Source organism: Embiotoca jacksoni, unplaced genomic scaffold (genome assembly GCF_022577435.1).
Source record: "Embiotoca jacksoni isolate LCO1_2020_lvr unplaced genomic scaffold, fEmbJac1.0.p SCAF_22, whole genome shotgun sequence".
Classification (NCBI taxonomy): Eukaryota; Metazoa; Chordata; class Actinopteri; family Embiotocidae; genus Embiotoca; species Embiotoca jacksoni.
The window spans coordinates 4,047,068-4,066,117 of record NW_027185363.1 but is presented as its reverse complement, the minus strand read 5'-3'; the positions used below and the strand labels follow the sequence as shown (position 1 = coordinate 4,066,117).

Here is a 19,050-nt window from a genome sequence, read left to right as displayed (position 1 = left end):
TAACAAACATACTGACTGATTTTCAACCACATAAACACTTGCAAAGCTTATTAGAGTATTTTAAAACCTGGTTTTTACACCGGTGAGTGATCTTAACATTTATGAATTGTTTGCATTTAAGGCACGTTACCACCACCATCTGTACATGTGAAGAACTGTGAGAAATGGAAGACACACAAGCTGTTGTTGAGTATTTGAGGTCGCCTTGAATGCTAAAACATTCTCTAATCTGATATGCAAACAACTGAAGAGATGTTTAACAGCCTAATGGCACAAGAATATCAAAACAACATTAAACGTGGGAGGTAAATCAGTCTTATTGTCAGAACTAGAATATATGTCAGGATCAAAATGTGTCAAAAAATAAACTTCGCAGAGATAAGTTGACGTTTTACTGGCCCTGTTCCTTCTGTTGTGATCTTCGGTACGCTAAATGTTTGTGTTGCCATTGAATTGAGAATTTTTTGTTTTGTTTTTATATATTTCTTCTGCTAATGTTTTGGGTTTGAACCTTTCATTCAAAAGACACAAACATCTTTATGAAAAAACATGAAATTAACAAATAGACCAAGCAGAATCCCCCTTGGTTTTTGGTGGTTATATTTCAACATCAGCATATTTTCTTGGCAGCATATAAAAAAAAGAAAGGAAACAATGACTACAGCTAAATATCAGTCTCTCTAAGCCATCCCTGTACAGTGTAGGTCCGACTGATGAGATGTACCACCTTTCATTCATTCCCTTCTGTAGCAAAAGACATATTCTTAATGACTTGTAATTTTTGGACCTTTCCTTCTAGCCCCACCTGCCCTCCAAATAATTACAACTGTTAAAACAATGACTGAGTGAGAGACCAAATTTGGGTCAAAATCAACAAGAATGAGCCTCCCTTTTACCTGTCCCAGGTACAGAAAATAAAACTCTGACATTTAACGTCCTTTCTGGGAGGTAAAAGTCTTTTTGTACTCCTCCATGGAAACCCATCATCATTAAGTGATCCGTTATTTGAGGTTTTCAATTTGAATAGAAGCTAGGTGATACATATTCTGTCCTGATGTGCCCCAGTGTTCAAAACCAAATAAGACTGTCATCAGAACTGAATATATAGAATAAAAAAAAAATTACAGAGTGCTGGCATCCCTAACACCTTACTGGCCAGTTGTAGTGGACTACAAAGGGATTAGGCTGTCAGCAGAGACGTCAGTATTCAGACTACTGGAGGGGCGGTGAAAGTAGTCCATCCACCAACAGCTGTCTTGGCAAAAAACAGGGCCTACCTCCAGAACAGAAGGGATCTAGGCCATAAACATTGTCCCAGATCATTGGTGAAAGGGTGAGGTCTACCAGAGATACAGACAAGCAAAAAGTGAACGAGTCTGGGAAGTTCTAGTTCCTCTCCTGCACAAATACAGTCTCCTGTGGACAAAGCCCCGCCTCCTGCAGGGTGATGTCATAGTCCAAGTGGGCAAGCTTCCTTCTGGGAAAGTTGGTGACGAGTTCGAAGCGCTCGTTGGGGTAACCCTTCGACTGCACGTGTCTTACTAGGGCCTTGAAGGGAGAGGATGACATACGGCAGGTGAGACATTTTAAAGAACAAGATGTATTAATATTCACTGTTCATCAGGTGTTATGAAAAAGTTGTGTATTTTATCTTAAAATAAGAGTATTTATAGGGTGTACTCACCAAAAGTTTTGCTTTAGAAGACAAGGAAATTTGCTCTCTCTGTCCATCTGGGTAACGGAGCATCAACCTGGCTTTGGGGCCTGTGTCAAAAAACAAACAAAAATGTAGTAAATATCAATCTGAGATAGTGCAGTCGCTGTCCAAACCAATGAGTTTACTGCAGTCACTGTGTTTTGACCTTCACCCTTTCATCGATCACTGTAAGATTTGAAGATGTGAGAAGACACAGGTGAGAAGCATTATTTCTTACATTTTGTTTAACAGTGGGTCACATAGAACATATAAATGAATGGTGTCTATATTGGTTTAACAAGTGTAAAGTCACACACACAAAGACACTGTAGATGTCTGTATGACTGCATTGAAATCATTGCAAGTGACAAAAACGGATTTTGATAGTTTCCTTAAAAAAGGTTATAATACATTTGCAGTGTCGAGTATCACTCTTCGCTGGGAAAATATGAGAAAAATACATTGTAAAGGTCAAAATGAGATCCCAATTTAGTTGTCAGTTCAGTTATTACAAAATCATCTGGGAACACTACTGTAGTTAGTAAACGGTGCAGTGCTCAAGATGTTGGATGGTAGACACCCATTGACCTTTTCAATCCTCGTTGCAATGCAACACAATGTCATCCAGAAAGGCGCCGCATTAGCCTGGCTGCACCGACTGTGGCTCACAGCTTCAGTTTTCTTCGCTGTGATAACCGTCTGGGAACTCGACTCGTATTAGCGTTTGCGCAGCCACTCTGAAGGGCGGACCAATCAGCGAGCAGTGTCGGTGGTTAACCGCGTTTGTCCCGCCCCTCCTTCACCGGGATAGGACGGCTGCTGGCGGTGACGAGTGCAGTGCTAATATTTTTTACATTGTCACTGACTGGAGCGTTCAGCGCAGAATAAACGGTCAACACCTCGTCAAGCTGCTGGTGTTCATTAAAACCATTTAAAAAATATGCTGTACTCAGGAAAAAACGCTTTGGTGGACAATTGTTGAAGGTAGTTGCAGCGGCGGCAGAGTGTCGGCCGGTTTTCGGCGCGAGCTGATTGGTTAAAATTAACCGGAGGCCGACGCCAAGCAGGATGGAACAACTGCAACTGATTCCCTATGGAGGGTGCCCAGACCCATATATTCAGTGAAACTGGGTTCTGGTTCGCACCAGGCTAGCGCCGCATGGCCCAGTCACACACCTGCAAGTACGCGTTCCTGGTACATGACTTTGTAACATGAACGCTGTTTATCTTGCAATTTTTGAACCTAAAGATGAAACAGATGGAGCTGAGATTCTTTCTTGTGGTGTTATATACCTCCTAGGAGTGTTTCGCCTGGTAAGCCTTCAAGTTCACAGATCTATCACTCAAAGTGGAGTTCCTTCATATTTTGTCACTGGTGCTTGAAGCTTTGTAAACAAAAGAACAGATTTCCTGTCTGACCACCCACTAACCCTAACACAGCAGCTCCACACACACACACACACACACACACACACACACACACACACACACACACACACACACACACACACACACACACACACACACACACACACACACACACACACACACATCCCTTCAAAGTGTCTGAAAACAGGAGGATTCTTCGAGTGGGCATATTTTGCAAAGACCCTAAAGGTTTTTTGATTTGTCGTACCGTTGTCGTCAGGACAGTCCACATCGCAGGTTGTGCTGATCTTGGAAGTTCCTGCACTTTCGGGGAGTGGGGCGCAATGGTTCCCTCCAGAGTCTGCATCAGGCTGAGCATGACGAGGACCAGCAGCCGAGGGCTCCAGGTGGTTCTTTTTGCTCTCCTCTTTTTTGTGGCTGTGGTTGTTTTCTTTGTAAGGAGACTTTCTGTGGGAGGAAGTGGAACTGTCAGGATGTAGACGCTGCTGAGCTGCGGTGGCCAGAGGCGCCGGGGTGTGTTTGCCGGTAGAACTCTTCTCTTCGTGGGGTACAGGCGTTTCGCTGTCTGAGCCATCGACAGAGATGGGCCCCTCGCTGTCAGAGAAAGGCTCAGCGTCTGATTCGTCATCTGATCGGGGGGAGTCAGGGGGTTCAGGGACATTTGAGGACTCATAGTGGGTCTCCTGTAGGGAGGCTCGGATCGCTGCCTCCAGCTGACTGTCTTCACTGGCATCAATCAGACTCTCCTAGAAGAGAAAACAGAGAGCAGCAGTAGAAAACATGTCAAAAAAGCAACAGAGGTATAGAACTTCATACGTTTTCCACAGCTGTGTGACACTGACAGCATTACATACCACAGTGATTAAATATGTTAATATTCATGAACGTTTGAACAGTTTTGGAGATGACTCATGATCGTTAAAGATGAGGACACTTTGCTAATTTCGAAGCTGTACTGCAAAATTTTGCCTCTCAAACTGATCAGAGCTGTGACAGAGGAAATTCCAGCAGAGTCATAGCAAGAGAGTTGATCTCTTATTAGAGCAGAAACAGCATGAGAATTAGAGGTGACACATGAGAAGAGAAACCCACTGAGCGAGCTCGTTTGGCAGGGGGTGCGTGGCAAGATGGCCCGTCGAGCTGCCCGTGCTCTGCCAGGAAGCCAGTTGCCTGCTCCAGGAACGAAGCCACATCCAGTTCGTTCCACTCCACCATTTTTTGACCTGAAAGGAACAGAACCGGTTCATAATAATCCCTATTTAAAAAGTCAGCTAAAGCTAGAATAAATAAGTATTAAAGAGTCACATCTGCTTGGATCTATGCTGCAAATGTGCACCGCTAGAGAACTGCTGTCATCCTTCAAAAATATGTAAACCCCAATAACCAGATTTGTGTTTGAGGGTTGTTCTTAAATCTTTCTGGTCGGTCACATGTGTTTTTTTTTCTTTTCTTGATTAGCTGCTAAAAACTGAACTTGAGTGTGTTTGTACATCAACTAACCCTCAGCTGCTGCCAAAATTCCCATGAACACTCACCTGTGCGTGGATCGAGGATAGAAATGTAGGGAAATTTGTTGAGCTTATAGAACTGGATGTATCTTTGTCCCTCTTCGCTGTCATGATACACCTGCAAAGAGAGAAAATGCACAACACAGAAATGAATTTGAAACCAGAAACACTTGAACATGTAAGTTAACATTGGGGTTTGGACTTTTATGTGATGACTGCAGTTTTTGTTGGACAGTGGAAGAAGACGTTGGTACTGCAACATCAAATACTTTACTGCGTGCAGCCAACTTTTCGTCTTCAGCCAATGGTAGGACTTGCGCTGGATTTATGGTTTGTCCGAACTGCATGCAGTGATGATGTTTGGATACCTTCAGAAACACCCTCCCTCCACACCTTTCCGACAACTCATCGCAAGTCGCCCATTATATACAACTTTCAACCGTCTGATTTTCAAACATTTACACCCACTTCCCGCTGTGACTGACAAGCTGTGTGGAGTTGACAGGAGCTTGGTATTCTACTTCCTTATCTAGCTCTTTTTTTTTCCAATCACTACTTAAATATATGCGTCCTTTTTCACGTGTTGAACCAAATACAGCACATTCAACGTCTCTCTGGAGGGACTGTCTGAAAATGTGCACCTTTTCATCATTTTTAACACAACATCATGTCTCCACGTGTCTCAGTGAGAGTCAGCTCAAATCACTTCATCTTCCAGTGTGGCTGTTTGAACCGACTATAAACATTTTATTTCCGCCATGGTTGGACAGAAAATCCTAAGAAGTAGTTTTGAGAGATTGCATCAATCATGTTTGAGTGGGCTTTGGTTACATGATGCAGGAGGGGATACCAAAAATAGTACTAGTTCACAGGCACTATTCACAACTTTTGTCCAATGAAATACAGCAAGTAGAGTCGAGCCGAGCCGAGCCAGTACCGGTAACCGGTAGTGGAAAAGGGGATTTAGGTGAAGTGGTTTTAAACTGAGCTACTTGTGAAACAGTCTGGTTATTATCTTTCAAATTCATCTCCATTCATGCAGCTAAAGTTGCTAGTTGGAATATAAACAATGACCGGCACACAAAAGACCAAGTCTTAACCCAGATATCCGTTGGCTACACCAGAACCCCTCAAAATAATGCCCATTTTCGCCAGAGGCTGAATTGTCATCTGCCTAAAAGCTGATGACTTCTGATATTAGAAGCTTCAAAAGACGACAACACAAAGTTTGCAGCAATGTGAAAGCATCACAGACCACATATAAAGTCGCATACCTGCCAGAATATGAAATGTTCTCTAATGATGGTCTTCACTGCATCGTTACTCCACACATCTCTGTTCAGGCACTGGCAGGCAAAATCTTGAACATTTTGAATGTTTATCATGAGCCACTTGTTCTCTAGCTGCCCACAGTCTTTAGCCTGGAAGCACAAAAAAAGAAATGTAGAATCAGAGTAAACTCAGGATATCAAGTTGAGTTCAGTCATTTCCTATTGAAATGAAGTCTGTACTGAAAATCCAAAGCACATCTGCAGCTTGATATAAGATTAAGAATAAAAGTACCTCAAAGATCATATGTCCCTTTATGAAAAACAGTTATAACCATCTGCATCAGTTTTATGTGAACACAGGTCATGTTGGAATGAGAGTCTGCATGTTTTCACCAAGTTTGCCACCTGTGATCTCCACAGTCATCCTCTGAAATTTCAGTAAAAAGTTCACACAAACTGAATAAAGGTGTGGTGTAAAGTGTCCGTTGAGTGATTGCTTACCGTTTCAAAGCTGCCTTTGTGCATGAGCTCAATGGGAGGACGGAAAAGGTCTGCCAGGGTGCTCAGTTTCTTATCCACTGTGCCACCGTTACGCAGCTCCTGTTCCTGGCGGACTACAAACAGAAAAACACTCATGGTCATTACAGGACAGATTTTCTTGTTAGTTGTTATAAAGCAGCATTATGTTCAATCACATTTGAGACCGATTTGATTTTTTTTAAGTTTGAAAAACTTAAATATAACTCACTTGTTTCTGTTTGGAAGTCTCGGAAACCATCAAATATAGATCGAGCGGGTCTTCTTCGCTTTGGCACTTAACATAAAACAACAATCATCAGATGACTTGAACAGCAGCCAATAATAACTCTTTTTGCATAAAATAAAATAAAATAAAATAAAATAAAATAAAATAAAATAAAATAAAATAAAATAAAATAAAATAAGCAGTATAATACCTCCAAATAGTGGTTCTGGCTCTACCAATATGTCCTGTTTCTGGGGAATGGGTGCTCGTACTTCACTGAAGCAACAAAATACACAATTAATATTAAAAGCAAGGCAAACCAGTGCAAAACATCTATATAAATCACGCATCACCGATTTTCATCATGAAGTACATCTTTAAGATACTAAAACATGACAAAAGGCCAAAATACATCGCTTTTGTCTCGCACAATTGTGGAGATAAACATGAGCTTACTCTGTAGGGGGAGCTCTGCTGCTTGATGCTGCTGAACTGGAGCTGGTGCTGGGCTCCTCTGCGATCCCGCCTCCATCCAGAAACATGGTCACTGCCATCTCTAGGTTGTTGTTGCATGCTTCCAGCATATGCTTTCCTACACTCTCTGTGGCCCCTAGAAGAGGGTTTGACATGGATGCACTGATGTTCAGAAATGTTTATACATAGGGATTCACATTTGTTATAAAAAGGTTGAAATGCAGTTCACTGTGGATGGCTCACCAGATCAACAAGTGTTTGCAAACTGACTGCAACATTCTACTGAAATGACCTAAATCCCAACAACTGCCTGATAGTTCACGCAGGAAAAAAGGAGCCCAGTTTTTAAAAAAGTGATGATTTATACTTTATATGCTTTATGTTTGTAGTATATTGGCAAAACTATGCAAAAAAAAAAAGTAGTCTTTAAATAAAATTCAGATCATAAATCTGTACAGAAGTTGCAACAGCAAAATGTAGTTAAAGTATTCCAGTAAGTCCTGGTTTGCTCCCTCTGACTGATACATTATTACAAATGGCATCATTAGATCATTAATAGTGAAACATTAGTGCGTAAGCAGCATGTTATTGCATGTCATTGAGGTGGAGCAAGTTTTAACTTTTATTTATATCCAGTTTTACATCCAGGGACAGCAGATAAATAAGACAAGTCGTTAGATGATTACCAGGAGAGGAAAGAAAAACAAAACAGAGTTGTGATACACAAATCTGTTTTAAGCTTTTGGACTTTTTCTCTAATCTTTGACTTTTGGTGAGATATGATATCATTTAAACATTTATTGAAATTAAACAATGTAAGATTGGTGGAGGTCTTAACTCATAGACATCTGAAATGTGACGTCAGAGAACAAAAAGGTTGGAAACCGCTGTTTTAAGCTTTATCATTATGTTGTGTTTTAAAAGCTCGTTACATCATTCATTGTGTCAAATTAATTGAATTGGATTCAATTTTATATCCAGTGTAAAATCACAACGCAACTTGGTACCGGAACACTTTACTATCAGAAATTTTCATCTTAAAAGAAACTGCTGTCAGATCAATATAATGGAGCAAAAAAAGTACAATATTTCCATCTGCAATGCAGCAGAGAGGAAGAATAAAGTAGCAACAAATGGAAATACTGAAGAAAAGTTCGTCAAAGCTGTACTAGAGTACAAGACTTTAGTCGATGTACTTCGTTACTTTCCACTACTGCATTAAAATAAAGACGCATTCTGTATTTGAGAAGAAAGTACATCAGGGTTCATTTAAACTCTTATTTAAGTGTGAGCACCGTGTAGCCACGATAGCTTTCCGTCTGCACTGCGCATGTCCGTTCCACTTCCCGAGTCGAGCAGGCTGAACTGAGTCCCCTCTCCTATTTTCCGTTAAATAACTTCAAACTGAAACACTGCACATCGTGTCAAATCGCTTATTAACTGCTGGGTACCCCGTGTGCCAATATTTGGAGACAAGAAAGTGTGTTCATTCAAGTGTGGTTAACGTCACAGTCACAGCGAAGATGACAGTAACACAACATGACGCCTGGCTGATGATGAAGAAGGGAAATGTTGTACAGCCGACGTCCATTCCACATGATCTAACAACAAGCCATGCAAAAAAAAGAAGAGAAAACCCGCTTCGGGCTGCCGAGATAGTGTCTGTAATGGGCAACACAAAAGAAAAAAAAAATATTTAAGTGACTGTGGGTGATGATATTCAAAGCCGATGGCTTTACGGTCCATTTTCCGAGTCTTTGACTGGAGTTTAGCTGTTAACTGGCTGTGCTTTTCCCCCTTTGCACAGCACTGACAGCGCAAGAGCCAGAGCAACACTTAACGTCCGTTTTCTCATCTGCGCACTGATTCCGTGGTTTGTTGAGGAAGGGGGGTATTCCTGTATGAACACCCAAATCTACTTAATAGATCAAACGCTACACAAAAGGTTATTTTTTACCTGTTATTGCTGTGAATTGTTGTATTAACCCGTTCACCCCCGGAGCTGAGGAGTCTCCGAGCGCCGCCATCTTACCGCCACAAACAACAACATAGATGTGGCGCATGCGCTACGCCGTCCCTCTCCCCCTCGCTGGCGCGGCGCGAGCCTCCTACGTCGGCCTCTGCTACGTTGTGGGTGATGTAGTTCAGCAGAAATACAGCAAATTACAGAAATATTCTTAATTCATTCAGAAATATGTGCAGGTCACAGGTTTTTTTTTTTCTAAATCTATAAATAAATTAATTGTATTGAGATTACTACTGTTTGTATTACGACAGATTTGTGGTTTGTGAACTAAAAAAAAAATATTTAGATGCTCATTATTCTATGCAATTTTTGCATCCAAAAATATAAAGAACCATGAAAAAGACTAATAAGACTATCAAAAGATTTAAACAATTTTATTTAAATCAGAAAAAAGTGATCATTAGTTTGTGGTCATTGTAACTTTAAAAAGACCAATGGTCTCCACTGGCTTGTACAAAGTATGCAATACTTCTTTTAAAGTATATATTTTATCTTTAAAATATATTTTTCTTTTTCACTATTATTGGATTTTTTTTTTTTTTTTTTTTTTTTTACAAAAAAATGATCAAATTCAGTTACCGTACTGTATCAGTCACAATACATCTTATAAAATAAAACTACAAAGACTTGCTTCTTAAGTAGTGTAACTTTATTGTTATTTGCATAATACATTCAGTTTGAAAACTGCATCAACTAAGTCCAAAACCTGAAGACTTAGTTCTAACAAGGAGCTAATAGCAATTTGTTTAATTGCTCCTTCAGTGACCAATTAAGGTCAGGTTATCTTAATTAAGTTATTTCAGCCAATTCTGTTGTGCTGCCTGGCATAAACAAAAGAAGATAAAAAATAATATCACTTTACAAAGGGAGGGTATAATGGCACTGCATTTCTACATCATGAAATGTCCAAACTATATTTACAAATACACAATGACTCTTTGAATCCCACTGACCAATTGTACTGTCATCTTAGTTCAACTGAATATAAAATAACATTACATTCAGACATTATGTCTTTGCTGATAGTCTCATAAATGTTGTACAGTTAATCGATGGTCAAGATTACTAAGTAAGAACAACAGGATTTAGAAGTGTGGTAGTAATAATTTCCCATTCCAAATTATCAATAAAGACAACAAAACAAACCAGTATTTTAATGTTTTTTTGTTCATGCCTACAAATGGAGAATCAATATTAACTCAGGGCAATTTGATTATTTAAAGGTCTCCGATAAAGGAAGTAGGATCTGTACTGTTTTTATGGACAGAGAACAGTTAGTTTAGCACTTTTCATATAAACCCACGAGTGCACTAAAATTAGATTTTTCTGTACTGTATTCACGTGACCTTTCAGCCCTGAGGTGGTGTATCGCTTTCCTATAAAAGATACATTACTTTTTAATTGTAACAGGGTAAATCAAGTACACTCAAGCGTTATATACATGAGACTACAAGAATAATTCATTTAGTTTTGGTTCCCGGTGGTCATCTCACTGATTGATCTCAGAAGTCCTATGGCAAATCTGGTCAGTAAATACAAATTAATTGTTATTTTTTTTTTTAACAACCCTCAAGGCCAAATGTAGCACTGTATTTTAAACATCTGAAATCTTTAAATCCCAAACTGTCTTTTAAAAATTGTCTGTGCCAACAGCATGAAGTAGTTTATCTTATATTATTTAACACTTGTGTGAGATCAGCCCAGCCATTACAATGTAAACTCAGTTCAAAAACAATCGACATTTTACTGCTAACAGTTCAAATAAAGTTTATAATTATGTTTTTCAAAGCCAAAAGAAAACCTGCAACTGTAATCAGTGACGTATTAAAGGTTAAAAAACAAAACGGTGATGGCACCACTGATTACTAAACCATCTTTAGGGACACATTAAATGACTTTACATTATTTAGAGTTTTATTTTACTGCAGAGGTCCCTCTTTCTTAATCAACAGAGGTATTTTTGAGCTGTAAAATATTTGGACAAGGAATAGACAAGGCGGCTGGACATCATAATTTGCCCTTCATTAGGAACAATGCCAGTTTATTAAAATGAAACATCAGTTTAAGCTGTAAAGGATATGTTTTCCTTACAAGGACTGATGTATGCAAGGGTCACTACACTGAATCGCTTTTAATAGGCAGGGTGTCAATATGGCCTTCGGCTTCGTTTCAGATGTTTCTCCAACTGTCAAGTTTGGTACCTGGGTCAGGACAGTTTTGAAGCATATTAAAGCCAAATGAGAAATAGTATTCTGAAGACTAAAATATTTAAATCTTATTTCATTACGCATTTTCCTTTTAATGTTGAATGGCTCTTTTACTCACGGTTGTAACTTACGAGAACAGCATCAATCTGTTCAATCAAAAAAATAAACTCACATATTCCCTCACATAGTAAGAATACCACCCCTTCCTCAAACACGATAACAGTGCAACTTCAATACTGTAATAAATAAGCTGATTTCTTATTTTCCTGATCCTCACTGCACGATTGAGGATGGATGTCTCCATATCGTCTCCAACATGCAAAACAACAACAACAACAAAAGTGCAGAGGAAACATGACGAAATGAGTGTAGGGTCGTTTTTCATTTTCACAGCTCCTCCCTAATAGATTAACACTCCACATCATAGCGGGGTTTAAATGAGTGCATACATGCATACATGTATGTTGAGTGAGCCATGGGTGAGTTGTATGTGGGAATGTATATTGTGTGTATGGAGTGACTATATGATTCAGTGAGGCCTGTGTTTTTCAAGAGGTTTAGTGTTTGTACGCGGGGCAGGTATGTGAGGGAGATGAGTTGAGGAGGGGTGGGGTGGGGTGGGGTGAGGTGGGGTGGGGTGAGGTGAGGTGGGGTGTGGTGGGGTGAGGTGAGGTGAGGTGAGGGGGAACACTGTGAAGTTGGCAGGTGAGTCGTACACTGCAGTTTAGAAGCGGATAAACGTAGCATCGATCTGGCGTACGCTGGGCAACGCCAGCATGATCTTTCGCCGGTACTGCGGATCCTTCTGTAGCGGGTTCCTCTCGAGATAAACTGTCTCCAGAGACTTGGCATTCTTCAACTCGTCGAGATCCGACCAGTTATCTATCTGATTATCGTTCATCTGAGGAGAGGTTGAAAGACAATACAGCCAATAAGAATACAGTTTTAGTCTCGGATGGATGAGTACTCTTACAAAATATAGACTTACAACCCTCAAGGCTGTTCTTTAACTATATTATAGTTAATTATACAAAATAATTAATAAATCAATCTATCATTTTGAAAATGATTAAATAGAGTTGCATGCAAAAGTTTGGGCATCACTGGGAAAAGGTTGGTGCTAAACTGGATCAGCTAGAGGGAAATTTGCTCTAAACTCTATGCTGCTGTGATTGGTTGTTTTAATGTTGGTTAACTGGTCCCTAACCTTAACATTAACCCTAACACAGCATAATAACCAATCACAATGCAGAGACTCCCTCCCGCTGATCCAATCTAGCACCAGCCCTGAGCAAAATACTTACTCATTTGACATTTCAACTGAAAAGAAGTAAATACAGAACCTGCAGCAGACAAACACTAAAATGGGTCTTTCTTAAAAATGACAATATTAACTAAAAAAGGATTGTAAAAAAAAAAATAAACACCAAATTTGGGCACCTTATCTGCATATAGAATTTTCTCATATTTAGTATAATCCATTTGTTCCCTCTGTACTTGCAATGTTTCTTGCGCCAGTGGTTGCCACACAACACCAACACACCTTTACAGTTGTATCAAATATACTAGTTCTTCAACTAATTATGTTTAACTTTATAACTAAATAATGTTTTAATGATGGCTGCATTTAATTTATTTTCAGGGATCAGCTGTTGTGTATGCTGTCTAACAGTTATGACTTATTAAGACCTTAAACAGAGCAGAGATAATGTTAATATTGTAAGTTATACCCAGCTTTTCCCTGCTCTCTCAAGTCCAAATGTCTGCCATGAAAAGGGGCTACTTGTAAGCTTGTCTGTATTTAAGCTGCACAATAAACAACATATAATACATTAAATGACGTTCAAGTTTAACAACACAAATCATGCGTACCCAGAACTCCTGCAGCTCTGTCAGATGGCTGATGTTTTCAACTTTCTTTACTCGATTGGCTGCGATGTCCAGGGTGGTAAGTTTTTTCTGTGGAGGAAAACAAATGTTTGAATGTCCAGAACAAACTTTGTTGTTACATGTTTGCACAACAGCACAGTTGGGGATCGAGTCCTTTCAGAAGTGGCCCGCTGAATTTCTATAACTCACATTGTTTTCCAAGCCCTCTATGACCTCGATGCCATTGTGGCTCAGATAGAGCTCTCTCAGGTTGACAAGGTTCTGCAGACCCTCAATTTTAGTTATCCGATTACTCTGCAAATAAATGTACACAAAATGATTAGGCATTGTCCGAACATACACGCATTAATTCTAGTCAAGAAAACTTCCCCTCGTGATGAAGAGGATTTGTATGAAAATACCTGAATGCTTAAAACACTAAGGTTGTGTAAACCCTCCAGATTCTGAAGCGTAGTTATTTTATTGGTGCCAAGGAACAAACTTTGCAAAGATGCGAGTGCATCCAGGTTCTCAATGACCTGCGAACACAACAAAATAAAAGAAACATGTTAAATTGAAGTCATTGCTATTTCATAAATGCCATATAAATGTTGAACATACAGTATGCCAGATTTACGTGAAGGTTTAACCAAACTTCTCACTGTAGCAGTGACCGTTTATATCTCACCCTGATGCGATTGGAGCCCAGCTCCAGCATCTCCAGACCTGAGAAGTGGTCCAGGTTGGCAATGCTGCCAATTTTGTTGTGAAGCAGAAAAAGTTTCTTCAGCTGAGTCAGCTGCTCCAATCCCTCCACCTTCCTCAAAACATTGAAGGACACGTCGAGCTGCCTGCGAGTCAGTAAAATAAAAATCCCTCTTAGAATAAAATGGACTTTATATGTGGGTTATTTGATGTCAGCCATATAAAAAAAAAAAGAAAACAATCAATGAGTTTTACTACCTATAAACCTATACTTACTCCAGCTCTGTGAAGTTATGCAGGTTCTCCAATTTGCGGATCTGATTGTCATACATATCTAGTTCCCGCAGTGAGCTCAAACTTTCAAGGTTTTCTATCTTTTTGATGAGGTTCTGTCGTAAGGACAGCGTCTGTGTAAAAAGAGACACAAGACAAAAAGCAATTTACAAGATGAATTAAACTGCTGAATTTGAGCATTTTAGCATCTGTCACAGGTCCTCCGCCTTTCAGACAGATATGTGGTTAAAACCAAAGTGCTGCCAAGTTTTAAAGGAATAACGGCAGACATATATACCACACTATGACCATTACTTCATTATTCATTGACAGTGACACCTAAATAATGTACGTTAATTTAAACAAAGTTACTTACTTTAGCCTTCTGTAGCACCTCCAATCCTTCAATTTTTCCAATACGACAGTGAACAAGATCAACATCCTAGAAAGAACAGACAATTTAGGATGAAATATTGTCTTGTTATTGGTTTATTCGTCTTCCTTTCTTTTTTGTCAAGTGCACCCCAGCACCTCAATGTGGACTTACATACAGTTGCAATGTACAGCAACTGCACAGTAAACAAAAATATATGCCTACACCCCTAAAATGTAACAACAATTAACTTTACTTCCTAAAACACAACATTTTACACTTAACCATCCAAAAAGGAGTCATTCAAGATGAAGGGCAGTTTGGTAAAAATCTCTTCTCACCTCTTCCTCTGGGTCCAAAGTTATGGTGTCCATGTCAACAGGTGACTCCTCTTTGCCTGAAATAAATCAAATAAAACTAAAATGGCCCTTGTCTCAAAGTACAGTATTAATTAAAATAACATAAAGACAAAAGGCTTTATTGCAGCCACAGTGAAGACTGACGGTTATGTAATAATGTTGTAGCACACTTTTAGGTATTCACGTCGGAGTATATCATTTTTGACATACTATATCACTCGATGCGGCTGTGTTGGACAAAATGGTTATTTACTTGTAGAAGGGGGTTGATTTGATTCCACATCGCCATTGATACTCTTCCTCTTGGTCTCATCATCACCAGACTCCTCAGACTCACCCCTTCGGTCCACTACAGTCAGCAGACAAAGAGAAGCTTCATTTCAACGTAAAGAAGCAGAGCTGCTGTGTGGTTTTTGCGTCAGTGATACATTTTGATGATACACACGTAATATGATGCAAAGAACAGCAGGCCCAGCTCCATCACGTCCAATGAGGAAACAGGCTGACGAGCTCAATTTGAAACATGTTTTTAGGCGGATAAGCGGCGTTATTAAAAATAAATAAATAATAATAAAAAAATAAAAAAAATTAAAAAAAAAGACTTTCAGACCAATAGACTACATAACACAACAATAAAAAAATGAAGGTGGATATCGACTGTCAGGATTGTGTGACTTGACGGTAATTGAATAACGCCAGTTAGCGTCTTGTTGTTAGCCTGTTAGCTAGCAAACCAAGGATGAAGGTCTGGTTAGTCACGAGAAGAACGAGCCGCCGGGTGTGTTGAAAGAAGAGGCATCTTTGTCTAAATGGTTACCAGTTTAACCAGTTAATACAATCAAGGCACCGATTCGTCTTTAGATATTTAGCTACTCACCTTCCATTTCTTGAAGCTCTCCAACAGACTGGGAAGCCATGTTTCCTGTAAACACTCCTGACAACCGCTCAGCCAATCCGATGGAGGTACGTACTTCCGGGGGACACGCGGGGCGCTGCTGCTGCTGCACAGTGAAACCTGCTGGAAACGAACAGTGTAAATAGTGTGCAGAGAATTTACTGGACAATTATTCCATAAACTGAGCAGTGATGGAAATGCGTGAGTACCATTACTCCAAGTACTGTTATCTGTGGTAGAAAGTGAGTAACTTCATTTACTCATGGACAGTTTTTAAGTACAATTGAAGGTAGTTGTATGTTACTTGAATATTTCCATTAGAGGCTACTTTATACTGCTATTCCACCGCATTTTAGTAGGAAATATTGTACTTTCTACTCCACTACATTTATTTGACAGCTTTAAGTGGAAGATTTGACACAACTTTTTTTTTTTCTTACAAAAAGCAGTTTCTAGTCAGGGTCACATCTCCAAGAAATAGTGATTATTCCCTGTAAACGTCCCGTATGTTTTCATTTCAATAAATGTTCAAATGATCCTGTATAAAACGATTCAAAGTAGTTCAAAACCAGCTTCACATGCAGCAGCTACAAAAGTATATGCTGCTTACACACTGATGCTTTACTTTTATAATCTAATAATGTCAATATATCCATCATAGGGACCAGTGCTTTAATACTTAAACTATATATTGCTGCTAATACGTATGCACTTTTACTTAACTAGGATTGTTCATTCAGGACTCTTATTGTAATGTAGTATACTAGTCTTACATCGCTGTATTGATTTTATTTATTTTTTTTTTTTTTTAAATTTCATTAAAGGATCTAAATACGTCTTCCACTACTGACTGCACTTATCATTCAAAAGTAAATGTAAGGGACTTTACAGTAGTTACATTTTTTACATCTGCTTTCCTACATTTATTTGTCGTACAGTATTTACAGAACAAACACATTGAATAGGTCCCTGTTTAATTCCTGATGCAGGTTTATACATAGTCATAGTTAACTAAGAACTGTGTAAGGAAAAGCTATAAACATTTAAGTACCCTAAAACACACGCACACACACGCGCACACACACACACACACACACACACACACACACACACACACACACACACACACACACTGCATACATCACTGCAAGGCAAGCCATGTTAAACTACATGAAGCATAAAACAGCCATAAACCCCCTCTCTCTGTGAGTTCCTCTGCACTCTCACGGCAGACTGTTTACACAATCCCTTCCCATCTGCCCTGCATACCTTCCATTTTAAAAATAAGCCTGCATAAGGACTGAGGCGCTTACTGTACTGTTACTAAAAACCTGACGTCAGTACTCAAATGATTAACATAACATGCCTTTAACACAAAAACAAATACAATAGATAGACAGATACCGACCGAGGACACAAGCTCAAAATATCTAATCATTAGAGTTGGTTCTGACATCAAACTTTTTAGTATCTCATGTAATTAAAAAAGGAACATTAGTATACTGGACCAATTATTTGGGATAAGCACACTGGGATACAGTGCTGAACAAAATGTTCCTCATTATCAGACTGACAAATACAACAGACTGTCTCAGCCAGGATGACAGCAGCATAAAGTTTGACTGCAGCATCTTGCTTAACTGGGACACTAGCTAAATATTTTTGGACGCAAAACAGAATCATTGACAGGCTAAAGAGCATTTTACTTATTAACTCTTCTAAATGACTAACAACAAAAAATAAAATGTTGTTTTGACCAGATGTTACACAGGCACTGCCAAAAATATAATCCCCAGTAAATATACAATGACTACTGTGATGCCGAATTAAAAAATTAATGCTATAAAGAATAATCAGAAACCTCACACAAACCTGAAGTTCTTTATTCATAGAAATTACTCCTGAATAAAATCAGATTCCTTCTAAGTACCATGACCAGACTTTACAACCAATTCTATGTATGTATGTCTTTTTATAATTCTGTCAGAGGAGTGATGTTTTCAAGAGAGTTTACCTCACCAAAAAAAAAAAAATCTGTATTTGTCATCACTAAGAGGACGGGAACAAGAGGTGTTTTCTTTAGTCTCAACACAGATGACTTTTGGTCAGTGACCGTGGCAACGTATGCTTTAAACGCGACCTGCTGACTTTCTGGATTGATTCAGGTAAGCCTATCAGTTTCTTCTCTTCTCCTGACGGCATTTCTCAGAGACATCAGTAACCAAAGTAAAAGCAAAAAACACAGGCTCTGTACATTTATCAAATTTATCCACACTGAACTCCATAGTTACAGAGTGTAGTAACACTTTGAAAAGATACTTTTTTTTCCACATTAAAATTGCATCTCTATATAACGAGTTTGATTGTGTTCCCCTTCACAATGCCTCTGATGACCCCTGACCTCATCCCCAAGCAGCCACCGGCAGTGTTATAACAAGACTGGCTGCATAATTAGAAAAAAAGGAGAAGATGAATACTAACAGGCTGCTTTTCCCAGTGTCTGAGTTAGAGTCATCCCTAAAAGGTCCTGTGACATTACACATAATATAAAGGCTTTCTACACAGAAACACAACCAACAGTGGAGGCACTCAGATTCAAACACCAATATAACTATCAAATTAGTGATACTGGCTCCTACCACTATACACCAGGGCTATGCCACAAACATTCACTTGGACTCAAGAATAAACTAATTCGATTTTGGTGGCCAAAGGTCAAAAGTCACTGTGACTTCACAAAACGTGTGTGGTCATAACATTTTTGCGGTATCTATGACAAAATTTCACACAAATGTGTAATACGACAAATTTAGGAAGTAATCTCATCCATTATATATCCAAAATGTCAAAGGTCAACTTCATAGTGACATAATGTTCTGCAAAAATAGTTTTCTGGGCATTATTCAACGACATGACTCAGGAACAGAAGTGGAGATTGTGACCATATTTAATATGACTGATGTCTTTTGGTATCCACCTTTAAACCGTGGTAATTGTGTAGAGCTTCTGTGATGTGAGGTTGAAGATGGTTGTGAAGTATACAAGGTTTGATATTTGTTGCTTCTTTGCACCAACTTTAATTTTACAACCATTGTCTTCTGTCAATCAACTTCATTGTCCAATCATGTGAACACACACAGAATTCCTGCAAAGTCTTCAGCATCTGGACAAATATTGGTGTCAGCTTTAACTTCACTGGTAGTTGTAATTTTGTATTTTATTTTACAATAAAGTCATCTGTGGTGGTAGAACTATTGCTG

General features: G+C 39.1%; 2 protein-coding genes across 2 annotated transcripts; both read right to left on the bottom strand.

Annotated features, from left to right (window-relative positions):
• Positions 1-583: 583 nt before the first annotated feature.
• ubxn7 (UBX domain protein 7) lies at positions 584-9,146 on the bottom strand. The gene is made up of 11 exons (XM_069157337.1): positions 9,041-9,146; positions 7,066-7,219; positions 6,821-6,885; positions 6,613-6,678; positions 6,366-6,478; positions 5,868-6,014; positions 4,621-4,711; positions 4,178-4,308; positions 3,333-3,831; positions 1,685-1,764; positions 584-1,548 (listed from the first exon to the last, which is right to left on the bottom strand). The coding sequence occupies exons 1-11, from the start codon at positions 9,144-9,146 to the stop codon at positions 1,387-1,389; spliced, it is 1,614 nt and encodes a 537-aa protein (XP_069013438.1). The 3' UTR covers positions 584-1,386.
• A 594-nt stretch (positions 9,147-9,740) lies between these two features.
• On the bottom strand, positions 9,741-15,857 carry ppp1r7 (protein phosphatase 1, regulatory (inhibitor) subunit 7). Its single transcript, XM_069157336.1, has 10 exons — positions 15,773-15,857; positions 15,149-15,244; positions 14,878-14,933; positions 14,540-14,605; positions 14,167-14,297; positions 13,874-14,036; positions 13,608-13,724; positions 13,396-13,500; positions 13,189-13,275; positions 9,741-12,217 (listed from the first exon to the last, which is right to left on the bottom strand). The coding sequence occupies exons 1-10, from the start codon at positions 15,810-15,812 to the stop codon at positions 12,041-12,043; spliced, it is 1,038 nt and encodes a 345-aa protein (XP_069013437.1). The 5' UTR covers positions 15,813-15,857; the 3' UTR covers positions 9,741-12,040.
• Between the last annotated feature and the right edge of the window lie 3,193 nt (positions 15,858-19,050).

Excerpts from the sequence above, each read along its gene's own strand:
- ubxn7 (XM_069157337.1), bottom strand. The coding sequence starts at position 9,146 with ATGCGCCACATCTATGTTGTTGTTTGTGGCGGTAAGATGGCGGCGCTC. Across the intron at positions 6,015-6,365 it reads ACAAAGGCAGCTTTGAAACG|GCTAAAGACTGTGGGCAGCT; the intron begins GTAAGCAATCAC and ends TTGTGCTTCCAG. Across the intron at positions 4,712-5,867 it reads AACATTTCATATTCTGGCAG|GTGTATCATGACAGCGAAGA; the intron begins GTATGCGACTTT and ends CTCTCTTTGCAG.
- ppp1r7 (XM_069157336.1), bottom strand. The coding sequence starts at position 15,812 with ATGGCTTCCCAGTCTGTTGGAGAGCTTCAAGAAATGGAAG. Across the intron at positions 14,298-14,539 it reads AGGTGCTACAGAAGGCTAAA|ACGCTGTCCTTACGACAGAA; the intron begins GTAAGTAACTTT and ends CTTTTTACACAG. Across the intron at positions 12,218-13,188 it reads CAGAGCTGCAGGAGTTCTGG|ATGAACGATAATCAGATAGA; the intron begins GTACGCATGATT and ends ACCTCTCCTCAG.